The sequence below is a fragment of the Peromyscus californicus genome, unplaced genomic scaffold (assembly GCF_007827085.1).
Source record: "Peromyscus californicus insignis strain IS unplaced genomic scaffold, ASM782708v3 Scaffold_4__1_contigs__length_199733344, whole genome shotgun sequence".
In the NCBI taxonomy this organism is placed as follows: Eukaryota; Metazoa; Chordata; class Mammalia; order Rodentia; family Cricetidae; genus Peromyscus; species Peromyscus californicus.
In genome coordinates this window covers 115,336,910-115,356,511 of record NW_026294562.1, presented here as the reverse complement: position 1 = coordinate 115,356,511, position 19,602 = coordinate 115,336,910, and the positions used below count along the sequence as shown (strand labels likewise).

General features: G+C 36.0%; 1 protein-coding gene across 7 annotated transcripts in view; it reads right to left on the bottom strand.

The window, feature by feature from the left end:
• Positions 1-19,602, bottom strand: part of LOC128093961 (Putative N-acetylated-alpha-linked acidic dipeptidase) — a 66,999-nt gene that overhangs the window by 35,245 nt on the left and 12,152 nt on the right. For 5 of the 7 annotated variants that reach the window (XR_008212809.1, XM_052711911.1, XM_052711913.1 and 2 more), the window contains 6 exons: positions 17,899-18,024; positions 16,638-16,824; positions 13,029-13,122; positions 6,347-6,445; positions 5,832-5,917; positions 3,802-3,921 (listed from right to left, as the gene is read on the bottom strand). Coding sequence is in view for 6 of the 7 variants with exons in the window: in XM_052711911.1 (XP_052567871.1) it covers positions 3,802-3,921; positions 5,832-5,917; positions 6,347-6,445; positions 13,029-13,122; positions 16,638-16,824; positions 17,899-18,024 (712 nt within the window). In the remaining variant the exon portion in view is untranslated. Of the gene's footprint in view, positions 1-3,801; positions 3,922-5,831; positions 5,918-6,346; positions 6,446-13,028; positions 13,123-16,637; positions 16,825-17,898; positions 18,025-19,008; positions 19,054-19,602 lie in introns of those variants that run through there. The other 2 variants (XM_052711915.1, XM_052711916.1) reach the window with 2 other exon arrangements.

Below are 19,602 nucleotides of genomic sequence, written 5' to 3'. Positions count from 1 at the left end.
ATTAATGTTTGCACTGCTATTGTTACTAATTTATTGACATCATTTAGCTTGTATTCATGTATTTACTTTTTTCCTTTTTTATTTGTAAATTTACTTACTTTGCGTCCTAACCTCAGTTTCCCCTGTATCTTCTCTCATTCCCTTCTCCTCACCTCAACTCTGCCTTCCTCCAAATCCACTCCTCCTCTGTTTCTGTTCAGGAAAGGGCAGGCCCCCCATGGATATTAAAACGTTGTAGTAAGACTAATCACCTCCCCTTGTATTAAGCCTGGGCAAGGCAATCCAGTATAAAGACTAGGTTCTCAAAAGTCAATCAAAAGTTAGAGACAGCCCCTGAATCTACTGCTAGGAGTCTCACAAGAAGGCCAAGCTACACAACTGTCCTATATATGTAGAGGGTGTACATAAGTCCCATATGGGTTCCCTGGTTGTTGGTTCAGACTCTGAGGACCTGTGAACCCAGGGTAGTTGATTCTGTAGATCCTCTTGTAAGGTCCTTGACCACTCTGGCTCTTATAATCCTTCTTCTCTCTCTTCAGTAGGATTCCTGAGCTCAGCTTAACATTTGGCTGTTTCTACTTCCATCAGTAACTAAATGAAACAACTCTGATGACAGGTGGGGTAGGCACAAATCTGTGAGTGTAGTAGAATATCATTAGGCATCATTTTTTTCACCAGTCATGTTTGGTTCATTCCTAGGTCTCTGAACCATCCAGCCTCTGGGTTCTGGCACTCCAGGTAGTGTCAGGGGTGGGCTCACTCTCATGGACTGGGTCTCAGGCTGGACCAGTAACTGGTTGGTCACTCCCACAGTCTCTGTACCACCCTTGTCCCAACATATACCATAGGCAAGACAGGTTGTCAGGTTATGTATGCACTCTTCCTATGAGTATTAGCTGGAGTATCCTTGGAGATTCCTGGGAGTTTCCCTTTACCCCAGGTTATTGTCGGAACCCTAAAATGCACCTCCCTTTCCACACATTCCTTTTGAAACTGTCCTATTCCATCCACACTCCAACATGATCCATGATGTTTACTTGTCCCCAGTCCCTCCAAGAAATCTCTTCTATTTCTCCTGCCCAGAGAAATCTGAGTGACCCCCACCCCTTGAGCCCTTCTTGTTAGCCAGACTTCCTGGGTCTATAGATTGTAGCACAGTTATCCTTTACTTTAAGGCTAATATCCATTTGTAAGTGAGTACATATCCTGTTTGTCTTTCTGGGTCTGGGTTACCTCACTCAGAATGACTTTTTTTTCTAGTTCCATACATTTGCCTTCAAATTCTATAACGCCATTGTTCTTAACAGCTGAGTCGTACTCCATTGTGTAAATGTACCACACTTCATCAATTCATTTGAGTGACATCTAAGTTGTTTATGGGTTCTAACTCTTACAAATAAAGCTGCTATAAACATAGTTGAGCAAGTGTCTTTGTGTTATAGCTTAGTCTTGAGGTACATAGATTAAATTTTCTGAGAAACCATCATATTGATATCCAAAGCAGCTGTGCAATTTTGCACTCCCATCAGCAATGGAGAAGTGATCCCTTTGCTCCACATCATTGCCAGCATAAGCTCTCTCTTGTGTTTTTGATCTTAGCCATTCTGACAGGTGTAAGATGGAACCTCAGAGTCATTTTGACTTGTATTTCTCTGAAAGCTAAGGATGTTTAACATTTCTTTAAGTGTTTCTCAGCCATTTGATATTCTTCTGAGAATTCTCTACTTAGGTCTGTATTCCATTTTGTAATTGGTTTATTTAGTTTTCTCATGTCTAGTTTCTTGAATTCTTTATATATTTTGGAAATCATCCCTCTGTCCGATGTAAGGTTGGTGAAGATCTTTTGCCACTCTGTAGGCTGGTATTTTGTCCTATTATAGTGTCCTTTGCCTTACAGAAGCTTTTCAGTTATATTATGTCCCATTTATTAATTGTCAATATTAGTTGCTGTGTTATTGGTATTCCCTTCAGGAAATTGTCTCCTGTGCCAAGTGCCTTCAAGGGTATTCCCCAATTTCTCATTGATCAGGTTCAGTGTACCCTGGTTTATTTTGAAGTCTTTGATCCACTTGGTATTGAGTTTTGTGAAGGATGATAGATATGGATCTATTTGCATTCTTCTACATGCCACCCTTCAGTTAGACAAGCACCATTTGTTGAAGATGCTTTCTTTTCCATTGTGTAATTTTGGCCTCTTTGTTAAAGATCAGGTGTCCATAGGTGTGTGCATTTACTTCTGGATCTTTGATTCAATTCCACTGATACAACTATCTGTTTTTATGCCAGTAACATGAAGTTTTTATTACTATAGCTCCACCGTAGAGTTTGAAATCAGGGGTGGTGATACCTCCAGAAGATCTATTATTTTATTGTACAGGATTATTTTAGCTGAGTTTTTTGCTTTACCATATGAAGTTGAGTATTGTTTTTTCAGGGTTTAAAAAATTGTATTGGAATTTTTGTGGGGGTTGTGTTGAATCTGTAGATTGGTTTCAGTAAGATGGCCATTATTAATAAGTTAATACTACCAACCCATGAGCATGGGAGGGCTTTTCATCTTCTGTTATCTTTTCCAATTTCTTTCTTCAAAGGTTTAAATTTCTTGTCATACAGGTCTTTCACTTGCTTGATTAGAATTACTCCAAGATAATTTATATTATTTGTGGCTATTATAAAGGGTTTTTCTTACCTGATTTCTTTCTCAGCCCATTTATCATTTGTATGTAAAAAAGCTACTGATTTTTTTAGCTAATCGTATATCCAAACATTTGACTAAAGGTGTTTGTCAGCTGTAGGAGTTCTCTGGTAGAATTTTTGGGGTCACTTATATATATTGTCATAGCATCTCTAAATAATGATACTTTGATTTCTTCTTTCCTATTTGTATCCCCTTAATCTGCTTTAGTTGTCTTATTGATCTATCCAGAACTTCAAGTATTACATTGAGTAGATATGGAGAGAGTGGACAGCCCTGTCTTTTGTCTGATTTTAGTGGAATTGCTTTAAGTTTCTCTCCATGCAATTCAATGTTGGCTGTTTGGCTTTCAGCATATTGGTTTTATTATGTTTAGAATGTTTCTTGTATCCCAGATCTCTCTAAGACTTTTATCATGAAAAGGTGTGAGATTTTTGTCAAAGACTTTTTCAGTGTCTAATGAGATGATCATGTGTTTTTTTCTTTCGGATTATTTATATGGTGGACTACACTGAGAGACTTTTATGTTGAACTATCCCTGAATCTCTGGGGTGAGAACTATTTGATCATGGTGGATAATCTTTTTGATGTGTTCTTGGATTTGGTTTGTATTTTATTGAGTATTTTTGTATCAATGTTCATGAGTGAAATTGTTCTGTAATTCTCTTTCCTTGTTGAGTCTCAGTGTGGTTTGGGTATTAGGATGACAGTGGCCTTATAAAAAGGATTCAGCAATGTTCCTTCTGTTTCTATATCCAGGAAACCCTTGGCTAGGAAAACCTTGACAAAGCAACAAATATCCATTTAATTTACTTCAGATATATAAAAAGTATTTTACAAAATAATTTAAAAATAATAAAATATAATCAACCAACATTAACGTTTGCACTGATATTGTTCATTTATTTACCATGTTAAGCTCATATTCATTTATGTGGTTTTCTATTCTGTACTGCAGATTGAGAAGAGGGCTTCCAGCACACACAAGGCTTGTGTTATAATATGGAGCTACTTCCCAGCCCCTGAAATAATATTTCCATACTTACTTTTCCAAAGATTAAACTGAAATTTCCAGAATTTGGTTTTTCCCTAGCTGTTTCTCTTACCTTCCTTCTTCAGCGTTCCAAAGCTCCTCACAATTTCATGAACAACAGCTGCTCCACTCTGAGGGTCAATTCCACCAAAGACCCAGGCATCTCGGTGACCTCCAAGAATGACATATCGGTCTACACATCAGCAGAGCAAGGGTAGCAAACAAAGAAAATTGCAAATGACTCAAAAGAATTCACAACTCAAAGTAAAAGTACCAAAGTTCCTAAGGCTTAGGTACATAGGTTAGTGTCTCATATTTCAGTTTTGGTTTTACCTATCTGGTGAAATTATGAATGTGATTTAAAAATTAATTCAATGTATTATTGAGGTAATATGCATATGAATAACAGGAAAATATGAAATTATCTTTGTTTACCTCTCACAATTCTATAATATCTGTTGCCAATTTGTGTCGATCATTTTCAGAGAGAATACAGCTCTCCACTTTCTAGTCCTTCCTATGTCCCAATCAATAAATGTTCTTCTTCTATGATACTTTCTGTCTATTATAGAAAGAGGAAACTCCTTGGGCTGAAAGTTTTAGGGCCAAAGTTTTCATATTTGATTCGGCATTTATCATCCTTAAATGTCAAATTCTTCTTTTAAAACATGATCCCCAAGTTCCTAATTTCTGTGTGTTTCAAATCCTCAATTCCAAAGTTTGTCACAGTCCCTGCACAAAGTAATCATCTAATATGATCCAATAAGCAGCTTGTGTGTGTGCGTATCCATATATATATGCAGTTTAGTACTTATAAGCCTTAATTTTTTAAATTCTTGGTTCTTAAGAAAGAGCATATGTTTATTCATAGCATAGTACAACACATAATGACAATTTCAGCATTTGGGAGGAGATAACATAAAATTAAGTCCAAACCCAGCCTACTCTATCTACTCTGAGATCTTGTCTCTGAATAACAAACAATCAATACAGTTGTAAGAAATATATTCAACCTAATTGTACTATTTATGCTAAATATAATAATAATCAACTAAATCTTTTTTAATTTTATAATTAATTTAATTTTACATATCAGCCACGGATTCCCCTGTCCTCCCTCCTCTACCCCCCTCCCCCCAATCCACCCCCTATTCCCACCTCCTCCAAGGCAAGGACCTGTCCTTAGTGCATGAGAATCAACTAAATCTTAAGAAACCAAATCTAAATTTTAAAGAATTTAGGCCGGGCGGTGGTGGCGCACGCCTTTAATCCCAGCACTCGGGAGGCAGAGCCAGGCGGATCTCTGTGAGTTCGAGGCCAGCCTGGACTACCAAGTGAGTTCCAGGAAAGGCGCAAAGCTACACAGAGAAACCCTGTCTCGAAAAACCAAAAAAAAAAGAATTTAAAGATATAATAAAATATGTATAATTCTTTAAATGAGTCTCACAATGTTTACAAACCACACTTAAGGGATGCCCCATGCCTGGCAGGAGTTGGCCAACAGAAAACTAATTCCTTGGTACTTTGTGATACTTTTGTCTCATATTGCTTTGTTTGGACATTTTTTTAAACTTTTCTGATGGTTTCCTTATATATAATACTTTCTGATGTTGTGTTTTTGTGGTGTGTGTGTGTGTGTGTGTGTGTGCATGTGTATGTGTCTACCTGTGTATGTGTGTATATACTGCTCATGCTTCTTCTTTGTTTTCTTTTTTTTACTCTGTTTGTTTTGTTTGGTTTTTTTTTTTTTTTTGCTTGCCTGTTTGTTTTCTAAAGGGAGGAAGAAAGAAGGCATGGAGTTGTATGGATAGGAAGGTGTGGAGAACCTGGTAATAAATGGAAGAGGGGAAATTAATTAGAATATATTGTATAAATTATTTTTCAACAAATAAATAGTTCAGCTTATCACTCTCATCTATCCTCAAACTTCCATGTTTCTTTTCTTGCAGCACATATTATGATACACAATACCCAGAAAGTCTTACTCTGTGTTCAGGTGTGTTTCATTAGGGAAGCAACTTGAATTCTTAGTTCATTCTGCACCCATGTAGTGATACATGACCTTTGATTCACCAATACTTGCCAAACAAATACTCCATTTACCTGGTTCCACAGCTCCTTTGAGGGTGCCAATGACATTATAGATTCTTGTCACTTTACTGTAGGAGTGTATGTGAAGCTTGACTTTTCTAATTCAAAGACAAAGAACACATTCTTTGAGAATAATGGTTACATATCTAATACCCACACTTCTTTTTTATTTATATATATATGCATATATATGTATATATTATAATTAACTTGATTTCACATATCAGCCACGGATTCCCCCATCCTCCCATCCCCCATCCCTCCCCCTCAATCCACACCCCATTCCTACCTCCTCCAAGGAAAGGTACCCACACTTCTTAACTCCATCATCATTATTTAAAAAGATTTCTAGTTGTACACAGGGGGAAAGTTACATTTGCTAATTTTAATGATAAGAAATCATTGTCCTCTTCAACTTCTAGTTTTACTTTTTGATGATACTAACTAGACTTTACATGTTTTTTCATCCTCCTAAATGTCTCCTTTTAAAGCCTTCTGTGTAAATAGGATTATAATAATAACTTAACTGTGTTGAAAAGTTTCCAGCAAAGCCAGGTCCCACGTTGTAAGGCACTTTGAGTCCTCCCTTCCAGCTGCTGTCAGGGGGTGCTGGGCCACCCATGTGTCTGTTGGACATTAAAAAAATATTAGTTGGATAAACTTTAATAAAGCAAGTCAAAATACCAAGGAATCTCTTGTCTGGGGCATCTTCTGCTAATAGTTTCTATAAATGAAGAACAGACCAAAGTGCTTTGCATACAATAGCCATTAACCCTTTCTGCCACCCCTGTAAAGCAGTGTCCACTATCAGTTCTACTTTGCAGATGAGGAATGTGATGACAAAAGTGAATTCATAGCAATGGCCAAAGTTATGGTGGTAAGAGGTACAGCTGATATTCTAATTATTTACAAGAACTCAAAAATTGTGTTACTAATTATGCAAAGGTAAATCAGGTGTTTCTTGTGCTTTTTCTTTTTCTTTTTTGTTTGTTTGTTTTCTTAGTTGTATTTTTTTATTTTTTTATTTTTGACCTATTTGTTTTCAAAAAAAAAAAAAAAAAGGAGTGAAAGAAGGCATGGAATTGAATGGGTAGGGTGTTGGAGAGGACCTTGGAGGAGAATAGGGATGGAAAATCATGATCAGAATATACTGTATGAAAAATTTTGTTTCAATTGGAAAAAATACAACTCTGGGAGATGGAGAGATAGCTCATTGGTTAAGAGAACTTGTTCTTCTTGCAGAGAGCCTTAATTTTGTTCCCATCACCTGCAAGTTGGCTCACAAACATCTGTAACTCCAGTTCCAAAGGATCTGATGCTTTCTTCTGATCTCTGTGAAAACCAGGCATGCAGATGGCACACATACATACATGCAAGTAAAACAACTGTATACATAAAGTTTAACAGTCTTACAAAGGCCGGGCGGTGGTGGCACACGCCTTTAATCCCAGCACTCGGGAGGCAGAGCCAGGCGGATCTCTATGAGTTTGAGGCCAGCCTAGGCTACAGAGTGAGTTCCAGGAAAGGCGCAGAGCTACACAGAGAAACCCTGTCTCGAAAAACCAAAATAAATAAATAAATAAATAAATGAATAAATAAATAAATAAAAATAAATACCTTACAAATAAAATAAAAAAAATATCTCTGGGCATAATTTGGCAGCTGTATTGAGGAACTCGCAACAGTTGTGACTGCATGCACGAGTCCTACACAACATCAAATCAGAGGGAATCACAGTGTGAAGTTGTGAGGAGGCCAAAGTGGCCTATTCTTAGCTCAGGAACTATTGCAATTGATTGTTGCTGAGAGAGATAGAGTTGGTATTCTTTAGCAATGTGACTTTAGAGTGGCTATGTATGCTTTTTACAATCTATGCACATACTGAGAACCCTAAATGAACTCTGGGCATTTAAAGAATAAAAATAATAAAAGAGCACATGAAGTTTGGATGGGATAGTAGTGGTGCAATGTTGGAGGACCTGGAAGGGAGAGGATGGGGGGAGGGTGTTTCACCAAAACACAGTATTTGAATGAATGAAATTCTCAGTCAACAAAAAACAAAAATGATTAAGATTATCTCTTCCTAGAAAATATTACAAAGTGTAATCTGTTTTTAAAGCTTTATGAATGAGTAAACTTGCCCTCTCTTTTTTCCCTGTCTCATCAGTTAGTTTGGCTAATAGACAGAATTCCAGAAAAAAATACTATAAAATGTTTTTAATTTATTTTTCACTACAAAGCATATAGTGTGCTGGGGAGATCCTTGGTTGGTAAATATTTGCTGGATAAGCATAAGAATATGTATTTGGACCTGCAAAGACGCTATGAAAGCTAAGTCAGATAACATGTCAGTATCCTGAGTAATGTGGGATAGGGAGACAGGTGAATTCTGGGGCATGATGGCCAGTCAGTCTTGTCAAATATTTGAGTTTCAGGTTCAGGGAGAGAGCTTGACTCAAAACAAAAAAGGTGGGGATCCATAGAGGTAGACACATAACACTGACCATAAGTTCATGTACAGGAAAGCATATCTACATACCCACAATATGTACACACAAGCATACATCACAGACACACAACACACAAGCAATTAAATAAAGAGAATACATGAGGTATGAAAAGATATATCTACATTGCTAGAAAGTGTAATCCATATTCAAAACAACAGAGTATTCAAGAGACAAAATATTATAGGACATAAGTGAAATTATACCCATATTTTATTGTGAATAGAATATTTTGCCAAGTATATGTTAATAGAGCTTTTGGAGAAGAAATGGGTAAAAAGAAACTTCATTATAAATAGCATGTACATGTAAGTCTATGCACATGCATATAGGCATGTATAGACATAGAATAGAAACATAAGAAAAGTAGTGACTGTACTCCTCACAGTCTCAGCCTGTACCATGAAGAACACATGAACTAGTAATTACACTGACAGTAAATGATTATAACAAAACAGTTATATGAAAGTCTAACAATGATCAAAGAAACACAAGCCATGAGAATAGAAGTTTTAGTCAACAAATGTTACTGATGAATACATTGCTCTTGGAAAGTAAAAAACATAAATATTAAAAGACAATGTTAATTCATTTTGAAAATATGTTAGAATTTGACAAATGTTAGATACTGGAGAAATACATATAAATAGTCCTAATTTTTAAAATCAGTATGATATGGCTCATTCATTTTGATCTCATCATTTGCAAAGCATTTATTGTTTACTGTGATAAATGTGCTCTGTTCTACTCAATAAGACAAACATATATATATATATATATATATAATATGATCTTTCAGCCTAAGTTTAAGTCTCTCAAAAGAAAAACATACAACCAACAACAAAACAAAACAGAACACTATCAACATTATCATTTTTAAATAAGTAACAAGAAAAGATGAAGGTAAATGGCAAAGTGTGAAGAGGAATCCAGGTAAGGAGCATAGAGCAAGAGTAAGGGATGACAGATGATGTGGCTGCCATATAGGACGACTGTTGAATTTTGAGAAGGAAGCTTGCAAATGAGTGGATCTTTGCCTCTGGGATGATGCAGAAATGTGGTTTCTGTAGTCTATTTACTAAATGCTACTAATGTTGGGAATTTCTATAAAAATTATTCTAAAGATCAATCAGAAGAATATGAACCCTCTAGGTGTCTAACAACACAGGGAATAACATGGTGAGTCTTCATTGTGGTTGTTTTGTTTTGAGTCTATATTTAGAATTGAAGCCACTGATATTGCAACACCTGAAATAGCAAGCAGATTTTCCTGAACATTCTGCTCAACCCAGACCAACTTCATATTCTTCGTGAGTACAATGAGAATATTTTCTTAAGAAAGGCCACATATTAGGTTGTAATACAAGTCTGAATAAACATAAAAGGCTAAATTATACATCAATTCAACCCCAACAAAAATATTTTTGCAATAAATGATAGATGGAAACACTAGCGAAGTATATAGAGGAAAAGACATATTTGTGAACATACATATTTAAATAAGTGATCATATTTCAGCTGGGTGAAGGATGGCATGATATTTTCTTCAGTGGTGTAGCCACAGATAAGCTGTCTTAATATGACTAAATAACTAAAAATAAATTAATAACAAATAAGTAAATAATAAATAAATAGCTTGGGCAAGTCACTCATATTCAACTCAGTGAAACACAAACAAAAAGAAGGCAAGGTAGTAGGAGGGGGAATTGTTGAGAAGTGGTTGAGCTGGGACTTGGAGGAAGCTGAATGAGGGAAAAGGAAATGACTGAAATTTATTATATAAATGCAAGGAAACTACAAAAAATTAAAAATTTAAAGGATATTTTAAAATATCTTTTAAAACAAAACTATGCAATAATAAAGAATAAGCTATAGAGATACAAAAAGATGAAACAGCAGTGGCAGCATAGTTTCTCAAATCAACAAACCATACTGAACACTTTAATAGTAGAGGTGACCTCAATTACTAATCTCAGGAACACAAGAAGACATGCAACTGGCTTTACAGAAATGCAGAGACTTACCAATGAATATAATGAAGAACTACATACTAGTAAATTACACAACCTCCCTGAACTGAATAAATTCCTAGAAAATTGCACATTCCCAAAACTGACTCAAGAAGAGAAAATATGATCAGACTACAAGTAAAGGGCGTGAATAGCCATAGACACCTTCCAGAAAGACAATTGGCCTTACTATTTCCTATGACTTTGCTTTAAAGGCCAAACACCAGTTCTCCAGGTATTCTTCCAAGAAATAGATAAAGGAACATTGACAAATTAATCTTGTGTAGAAAATACCACCCTGACACTGTAAAGAAATCATAAGAAAAGATGATTTTAAAAAAGGCTCATAAAACTAGCAATATTCAAAGAAAATACGAAGTGAGAAAGTGAGCCAGGTACTTTTAGATATCACCATATAAGATTTGCTTTCATAAAAGCATGAAAAGTGTGTGTGTATGTGTGTGTGTGTGTGTGTGTGTGTGTGTGTGTGTGTGTGTGTGTGTGCTATTCATATATTGGTGAGGTATATTGTAATAAAAATCACTTATGGGTCTTAGTTTCTTTTTTATTTATTTTATTTTTATATTTATTTTTTAATTATTCTTCTCTCATATATTACATCCCAACTGAAGTTTCCCCTTACTGCTCTCCTACCAGTCCTTAAACCCCCATTTCCCCTCTTCCTTAGATCCACACTTCCACTTCCCTTCAGAAAAGAGCACACCTCCCAGGGATATCAACCAAACATGGCATATCAAGTAACAGCAAGACGAGGCACCTCCCATCATATTAAGGCTGGACAAGGCAACACAGTAGGAGGAAAAGGGTCTCAAAAACAGGTAAAAGAGTCAGAGGCAGCCCCTGTTTCACTATTAGCAGTTTCTTATCAAAGTAAATCTGTTATGTTTATGTGACTCAAAACTGTACACCAGAGGAAGGAAGAGTATAGTGACAAGAAATTCATACACAGTTATTATAGTGTTTTCTTCCATAACAACAAAAACAAGAAACAACTCCAGTTGTCCTTCAACTAGTGAATGGTTAAACCAGCTGCAGTATCATCATGTGTTTTAACAGCTCAGTAATAAAAAAAGAAACCTCACACACAAAACAGACTATTTAGAAGCTAGATGCAATTTGAGATAAAGAGCATTTATAATTTTTCAATAAAATAATTATCCTACCTCAGTTAGGACACAGCTAATATTTATCTTTTTATCCAGACCAAAGAATTAGTAGACATGACTAAATAAATCTTATATCTAATTCTATGAAATTCCATGTGTTCTCTTTCTAATACAAAGAAAATATGGGCTCATTTTAATAGGTTCTATAACTGGAATAATTTAATATAGTGTTTTAAAAAAATCTGCTCTTTAACTTAACATATCACAAACATATTCCATGTTATTAAATATTCTTGCCCACTATTATTCTGTATTTTATTGCTTTGTACAGTATCATAACCAATGACATGCTTGAAGGGGCTGAAGCTTTTCCTCCTTTGAGTCCTTCCACTATCACAAGTAATCTTGTAATCATATTCATCTTTAATATAAATGCTTAGACTTCATTTGTCGACACATTTGTCTAAATGCAGAGTCCTTGGTGCTTGTAAATGTTGTACGACATACTTAATCTTTACCCAAGTGGCACAGTTAACAGTAGAAACCTAAATGATCTGCTATTAGATAGGACACAGCTCCAATTTCTAGATAAAGAGATCCTCATTTGTGAAACTGGTGGCCTTACACTAGGTCATGAAATGCTTTCTCACAGATGTGATAATGAAACAATTAAAACTGCTTTGAAGTCATGCGCAATGGAGTACCCTTGTAGTTCCAGGATGTGGGAACCTGAGCCAGAATTATTGACAAGATGCTTTAACTCTACCAACTTTACTTTCTGAGAAATTCTTTTCTCTTTCTTCCACAGGGAAGTGAACCATGAAGGGCAAACAGACAGAAGAGAGTAAGACAGGAACAGAGAAAAGCTCAAGAATGAAGTCATAAGTGGAGCAGAAATACAGATTAAAAACTGGACATCAGTGATTCTTACATTGTTATTCTGTTCCTCAAAGAGATAGAAATTTAAAAAATAAGAATGAAAAGATTGATAAATAAGAGATACATAGAGAAAAGGCTAGGGAGAGAGCAGAATAGGAAGCTAGAGAAGGTTGGGAAAATGTCCACAGACTCAATGCCATTCTGACACAAGGTAAAGGATAAAGGGAAGGAAGAAAAGGAAAGAAAGATGGAATGTCAGTATGACATTTAATTGAGCAAGGCTATCAAGTAGTTATCAATCAACAACCTTGCCTCTAATGAGTACCATGTTTCCCAGAAAAGGCTATCTTATCATCCTTGACACAATTGGCCACTGCCTGCCTGAGAACAGTGTTACAAGCAGGGAAATGGGCCTCCCAATATCTTGGTTCCAGGAATTATCCATGATTCACCCTTCAGCTGGAAATCCAGAATGATAATTTTCATGGCTCTCACATATTGGATAGCCAAACACAAAATAAATTCCAGAGTCAGAACCAGAATTATTTAAAACTGTAAAATCATTGTAGATTGCATTCATCACTGAGGATAGATTTCCAAAATTTGAAGATTAAAGTAAAACATTTGAAAATTCTCTAGAATGAAACACCAAAACAGGCATCTTTTATTTTTTTCTAGCAAACTTACTCTAGGAGTTTCTGTGCATCGTCATATCCAATTGGATGGACAGGAATACTTGGAAGTCCAACTGCCTCTGTCAACTCACGCCTATAAGCATATTCTGAGAAAAAGAGCATATTTGTCACTAAAAACAGCCTTTTTCAAATGGATTTCTGCACATGAGATGAAACACATTCCTTCATATATTCTAGAAGTGGTAAAATTCCAAGTGTCAAAAAATAAACATAGAGAAACTGAAACTCACGTACATGTTTATGAGAGTATGAAGTCACCTGATGACCTAGAATAACTCTTCTAAAAATGCCAAACAGAAAAGTGATTAATTGAGCACCTCCACTGCTAGTTATTGACCCAAGAAGAGAAGGGAGAGAGGGAATATGGGGAGGGACAGCTCAACTTAAGGGCCATTTGAGAGGCCATGTGGAAACATAACACAGTAGAAGATTCTTAAAATATATACACAATGAAAGAAATCTAAATGGAATCACCTAATTATGGTGGAAACAAAGCTCCAACTAGACATCTTTCATCATCAGTGTTTGGAATGGGTTACACATAATTGAGTTGATAGGCGAAGGGTCCCATGGGAACCTCCAAATATCCCAGGCTATTGTTCTGGCTATTAGTTGCTCTCCACAAACTGATGGTAAGGCCCTATTGCTGAAAACAACATCTACAGAACTCACTGAATATGGAGAAGTTGAGTTGGGGACTATAGAGCCTTCACTCTTACAGATTAGTGTTCATAGTACAGGAAGGTAACCTATATGGAGAAAGGTAAACCCTGACCCAACTATACAAACCATTCAATCTAAAGTAATGAATGACCTGCTGCAAGATACGCTAGTGAAATAGAGGCAAAAAGCTTGTGGAAGAAACAAACCAATACCCGATCGGATTTAAAGTCTACTCAATAAATTGGGACCCATCCTTGACACTGCCCCTGTGGCCAAGAACCTGAAATTGGATATACCAGGGAACTAGAGCAAAACCAACTACTACTTTTCTGCTACAGGAAAATAGCAATAAAATGACTCCTAATGACATTTTGCTATACTCATAGATCAGTGCCTTGCTCAGACAACATCAAAGAAGCTTCCTTCTATATCAGATGGGAACAAAAACAAAGACCCACAATGGGAAATTATGCAGAGATTGAGAGAACTTAGAACATTCAGGCCTAAAATGGATGTCTACATCACATCACATCCCTTACTTCAGGGATCAGGAAATCCTCTGGAAGCAGAGGCAGAAAAGATTTAAGAACAGAGGTGATGAAGAACATCAAGAAAACAAGACGTTCAAAACAGAAGGTGATCCATATATAAACTCACAGAGACTATGGCAGCACACACAGGGCCTTTACAAGTCTGTGACAGATGAGGTCTTAGGGCTGAAAGGAGAAGTGGGCAAATACTCCCATCTCTAAACCAGATGTTATCTCCAATTGATAACCAAACACAATGAAAAATTAGTTTCCTCCAAGGGAATTTCACTGGAAATACAAAGTACTCTCAAGGAGCCTACTTAATGCCTAGTAGTAAATGGCCAACAGAAAACATACTCAGTGGCATCTCTGTAGGTTCTTGGTCTCATAAGATTTTTTTTAACCCTACAAGCCTGTTGCATGTATTTTATTGCTTCCAGTTTTTGTCTTTTATGGGATTCCTGTGTGGCAAATGATTGTGTCTCTGCATCTATATGTGTTTCTTGTTATTTTTCTTTGGCTCTTTTCTTTCTGTTTGTTTTGTCTTATTCAGATTTATTTGTTTTTATTTCATATTATTTTGTTCTGTTACTATTTGGATACCTATTTGGTTCCTAATGAGAGATCGAAAGCTTGTGTGTTCAGATGGTAGGGAAGGTGGTGAAGATCTCAAAGGAATTGGGAGAGATGAAAGAATATCAGAATATATTGTATGAAAAAATGTATTTTCAAAGAAAGAAAAATTGAAATGTAAAATTTAAAAAACATAAAAATGCATAAGGCACACAAAGTGACAAATGGTATCTCTAGGGATTACACGTCTTCCCTCTAAAATTCAATCATTTTAAATGTTCAAATTATGGACAGAAGTCCCAGTTAATTTAAATTTTATTTTTACAATTTTAGCTTAATAGAAAGAACATGAGTTAGAAGAGGTTTTTTTTTTTTAAAAAAAATGTGGAAATGGAAAGGTAAGAGTAAATAAAAGTCATGCAGGACAGATTTGTGGGTTTTCATTCCATTTATATGATCAATGTTCTGTTTAATATTTGAGGTTGTTTTCTTTTTTATAATCTTTGAAAATTGCATACATGTATACAATTTGTCTTGATCGTATTCATTCCTGCTCCCTCCAACTCCCCATGAACTTCCACACACTTCGCTCTCCCTATTTCATGTATTTTATTAAAATCCCACTGAGCCCAATTAATACTTTTCATATGTAGATGGTGTGGGCCTAACAATGGTCCTGCACCACCAACATGACTACTTTATGGTAGAGTAATATAAAGTGGTTTTAAAGAATGAAAACAGCTATGGCAGTGCTCTGTGTTTTAAGGAAGGTTTTCAAATCCTCCAAACACATAAGCCTTAGATAAATATGTGATTTGATGAAGCAGAGATGAAAAATGAATATGTGTCATGGGTACTTTGACAAACTTCTTTTTCCTAAATTATGAAAATTTGCTCTGTCCCAAACTATGCAAACTAAATGAAGACAGATTTTGAAGACATCATCTGATAGTTGAATGCGTCCAAAACAATTTATCTGTTTAATTAATGTTTGACCAAGCAGCATTTCAGCAAAGGAGAGGAATGTGGACTCTGAGGCCACACTGGGACTTTGAACTCCAGTACCCTGGTTAGTGATGTGATGATCGTGGGCAGACTGCTTGTATCATTTCATTTTCCTCCAAATAAGAGATCATAATACCCTGTTGCCTGTAAGGTTGATAAGGCATGCAGAAGCTGCCATTTAGGAAATATGAGTTAGTAATTATCATTTATCTTGGCAAAGCAGCAAAAGCTATTGTATCCTTAGTGCATTATCTAACCACTTTAGACATTTTGCTCTTCTGCTGATTACTAGAAAAGTAAAAACTGTACTCATGAGAATTATAAGTTTTGTGTGAATTTCCTTAACAAGAAAAGACAACCTGGCCAAAACTCATGGGAAAAAGGAAAAACACCAAAAAAAAAAAAAAAAAAAAAAAAAAAAAAAAAAAAAACAACAACAACCCAGACTAGAACAGACATGAATATACTTATATTCCTTTTTAACCCATGTTCATTGCTGATAATCACACACTTTGCTGAAGAATTATTTTAAATTCAATCATTGTATTCTATCTCCACCCCATGTAAGTATGATGCATTATATTATACATGAACCATATTACATTTTAATATCTGAAACAGTCTGAATTCCAAGCATATCAGGTCCAAGCCTTCAAATATGGTGTAAGGAACATGATCCAATAATTTTCAGAATTTTAAACTTTTTTATTTCTATGATTCAAAAAGTACGAGGAAAAAATATACCCTTAGTCATTTTGCCAAAGAAATCCTCTACAAAAAATCATTTGAAATCATCAGTTTCGTATTATGTTTGGGGTCTGATCACTCACCATTGGCTGGGTAACCTGGTGTGAGGGGGTCACCTGCACCATTAAGATTTAAGACATTCCCACGTTGGACACCACCTCCAGGGAGGTTCCAGCCATCTGGATAAGACTTCACCCCAGGAACAAAATAGTCAGCAGGATCTGAGTACAGAATGACTCCTTTCGCACCTGCCAGTTGAGCATTTTTAACCTAGAAGACATGGTGTTCTTTTCTCAGTTTAGATTAATTTGCTCCAGACTTAGTAATGGCAGATGCCAAATCACATTAAATAAATAGCTAAGCTCTATCTTCTATTTTAAAGGTCAGGTCTCATTGAGTTTTCAAGGCTGAGCTTGAATCTACTCTGTAGCCCAGGAAGGCTTTGAACTTGTAATTCTCCTGCCTCAGCCTTTCAAGGGGTTACGGCTATGTGACACTAGTCCTGGATACTACTTCAAAATCTCAAAGGTGATGGATTTGCAGAGCTCCAGACCTGGAACATTCTAATGACAGTAGGAGTAAAGATTTGCTGCTCCCTCTAGTTATCTAGAAGCATAATAAGCAAGTAGAATTCCCAAGCCAAATTCCTATTAAATTTATGTCAGAAGAGGAATATTTTGGCTTTGTTTCACTACCTATAATAATGGTCCACATTAAATTTATTTTAGCAAGTCTTTGGAGATAACATTTAAAATAAAGTTACTGGAAATTAGTAGGAAATTCAGTGGGAGGGGTTTTGGGTTTCTTTTTAAGAGAGAAACTTGCAGGTACAGAAAAATCTGCTGCATTTGCTCTTGCCAATAAGATCAGCATTTCAAGAACACAAGAACACAAATATGTTAGGTGTCTTCCCTGTAAGTTGGGAGTTTATAGAGTCAAGAGAATAATAATCTCAGAAAAACTTTAAGGAAATGGTTCAACGTGTGTAAAATATATACAACATTTTAGATTAGGGCAAGAGATAAATATTAAAAATGCCATCAGCATATACGCATTGTAGAAAACAGTGGATTCATTAGAGCAAATTCACACATGAACATCACGTGCTTTCATTATTATCCTATAATTTCCTATTACCCTCTTCTTTATCCCATCATCCTTCCTGTTTCTCTCCTTTTTACTAACAAATAGGCCCCCACCTTTCTATTTTCATGTGTATTTATTGATTTTGCTTTTTTGACTCTAGATTCCACTTATGAGACAAAATTACAATGTATGTCTTTTTTAGCTTAACATGTTGACCTCCAGTTCATCCACTTTCCTGCAAGTACATCATTTCCTTACCTTATTTCCTCTGAACACTTTCCCATATCTGGCGATCACAATCTTTCCAGAACAATTAATCTTCATGTCCCGTTCCAGTTTAAAGAAGTCTTCAGTTCGTGCATAGTTAACATACACTAGATCCCCCTGTTGAGATCAAGAACAATTTAGTAGAAAATGTAGCATATGGAGGCATGTATGGATGAGGGACACCTGTTATTGAAATAGATACAGATAAAGCAAAAGCCCCCAAGAGGGTCAGGACAGATCAGTATCAAATAAGACAAAGGAGAAGTTAGCTTAAATTGAAAATATAATTAAACAAGTTAAGATACATATGAGTTAAATAATACGTTTTCTTTTACCTATCTTTTATTGAGTAGCTATACAATGTAGAAATATCCCCACAGAATTACATCAGTATTCAACTTGCTACATGTAATCTGAAAAAGTCCGGTCACCATAGGTTGACAGACCCTTGGTGAAAGAAAGCTTTTTTCACTTTAGACTGTACAATCAAATAGGAACATAGTGGGTCTTCACAAACATCAGAGACCAAAAACTGGCATTTGACAGGTTTATTTGCAGTCATTTGTGTGATCATGCAAGCATACTGTCATCCCTAAGTCTCAACATTGCCATTTGTAAAGTCATTTTCTGAAATGTTTTTTCCTCTAATCTATACATAAACATATTCTGAAAAGTAATGCACACATCCATTTATTTTGCACAGGAATCTAAATAAAAATGCTCATCATACCTCTATGACACCAAGTGCCTGCAAGGAATATAATTTCCAACATACTATAAATAATATTTCAGAATCAATGACACAGCTGCTCATTTGTAGCTGAAGGAGTGTAAATATTCATGCTTATTTACTACTTAACTTCTTCCATTTAAAAAATAGATGAACACCATCTGAGAATGTAGCATCATGGTATAGTATCTACTCAGAATGTGCCAGGCTCTAGGCTCAATGAACAATACCACAAAAATATTAATTATGACCAAAGCCCCAAATCTACACAAGTATATATTTCTGCACTTTCACAATTTTGTCAATTTCTTTTTTTTTTCTTAAGCATCAACTTAGAAACCTTTGTGGTGGGCTGGCCCTAAAATACACACCTAGACTGTTCTTCAGTGAATGCTCTGCTTCAAGTGCAGGGAAGGCTCTTCAAAAGAATGTAAGAGCTGAGGATGGAGATACATACTGTGAAATACTGTCTCCTGGACACAATGGCTGTTGCACTCAGAAACTCAGACTCCCCATAGTTACCAGCAGGAGATCAAGCCAGCCAAAATTCCTGTATAGATGGGTGAAGCCCCACCAATTACTTAGAAACTATTGGCAGTTGTTATCTGTTAGAAAAGGAAGAGTCATCCTCTCATGAACAAGTGGCCACTGGCGGGTTTCCCTATGCTCCAGAAGATAGCTGCCCACAACTGTGCATGTATGGGCAGGACTAACTAGCATTATCATCCAAGAGCAAAGAGATAAAGAAAGAGTAGACAGAGACTGAGATGGGAGAGAGAGAGAGAGAGAGAGAGAGAGAGAGAGAGAGAGAGAGAGAGAGAGAGAGAGAAGTTAAATTGGTCTGTTCACATTTCTTGATTGTACCAATAAGCTCCCACTGGGGAGAAGCAATTTGGGGGAGATTCCCCCCTTAAGTATTACAAAATGACAGCTATCTTTTGATAAACTGGCAATCATCATAAGAC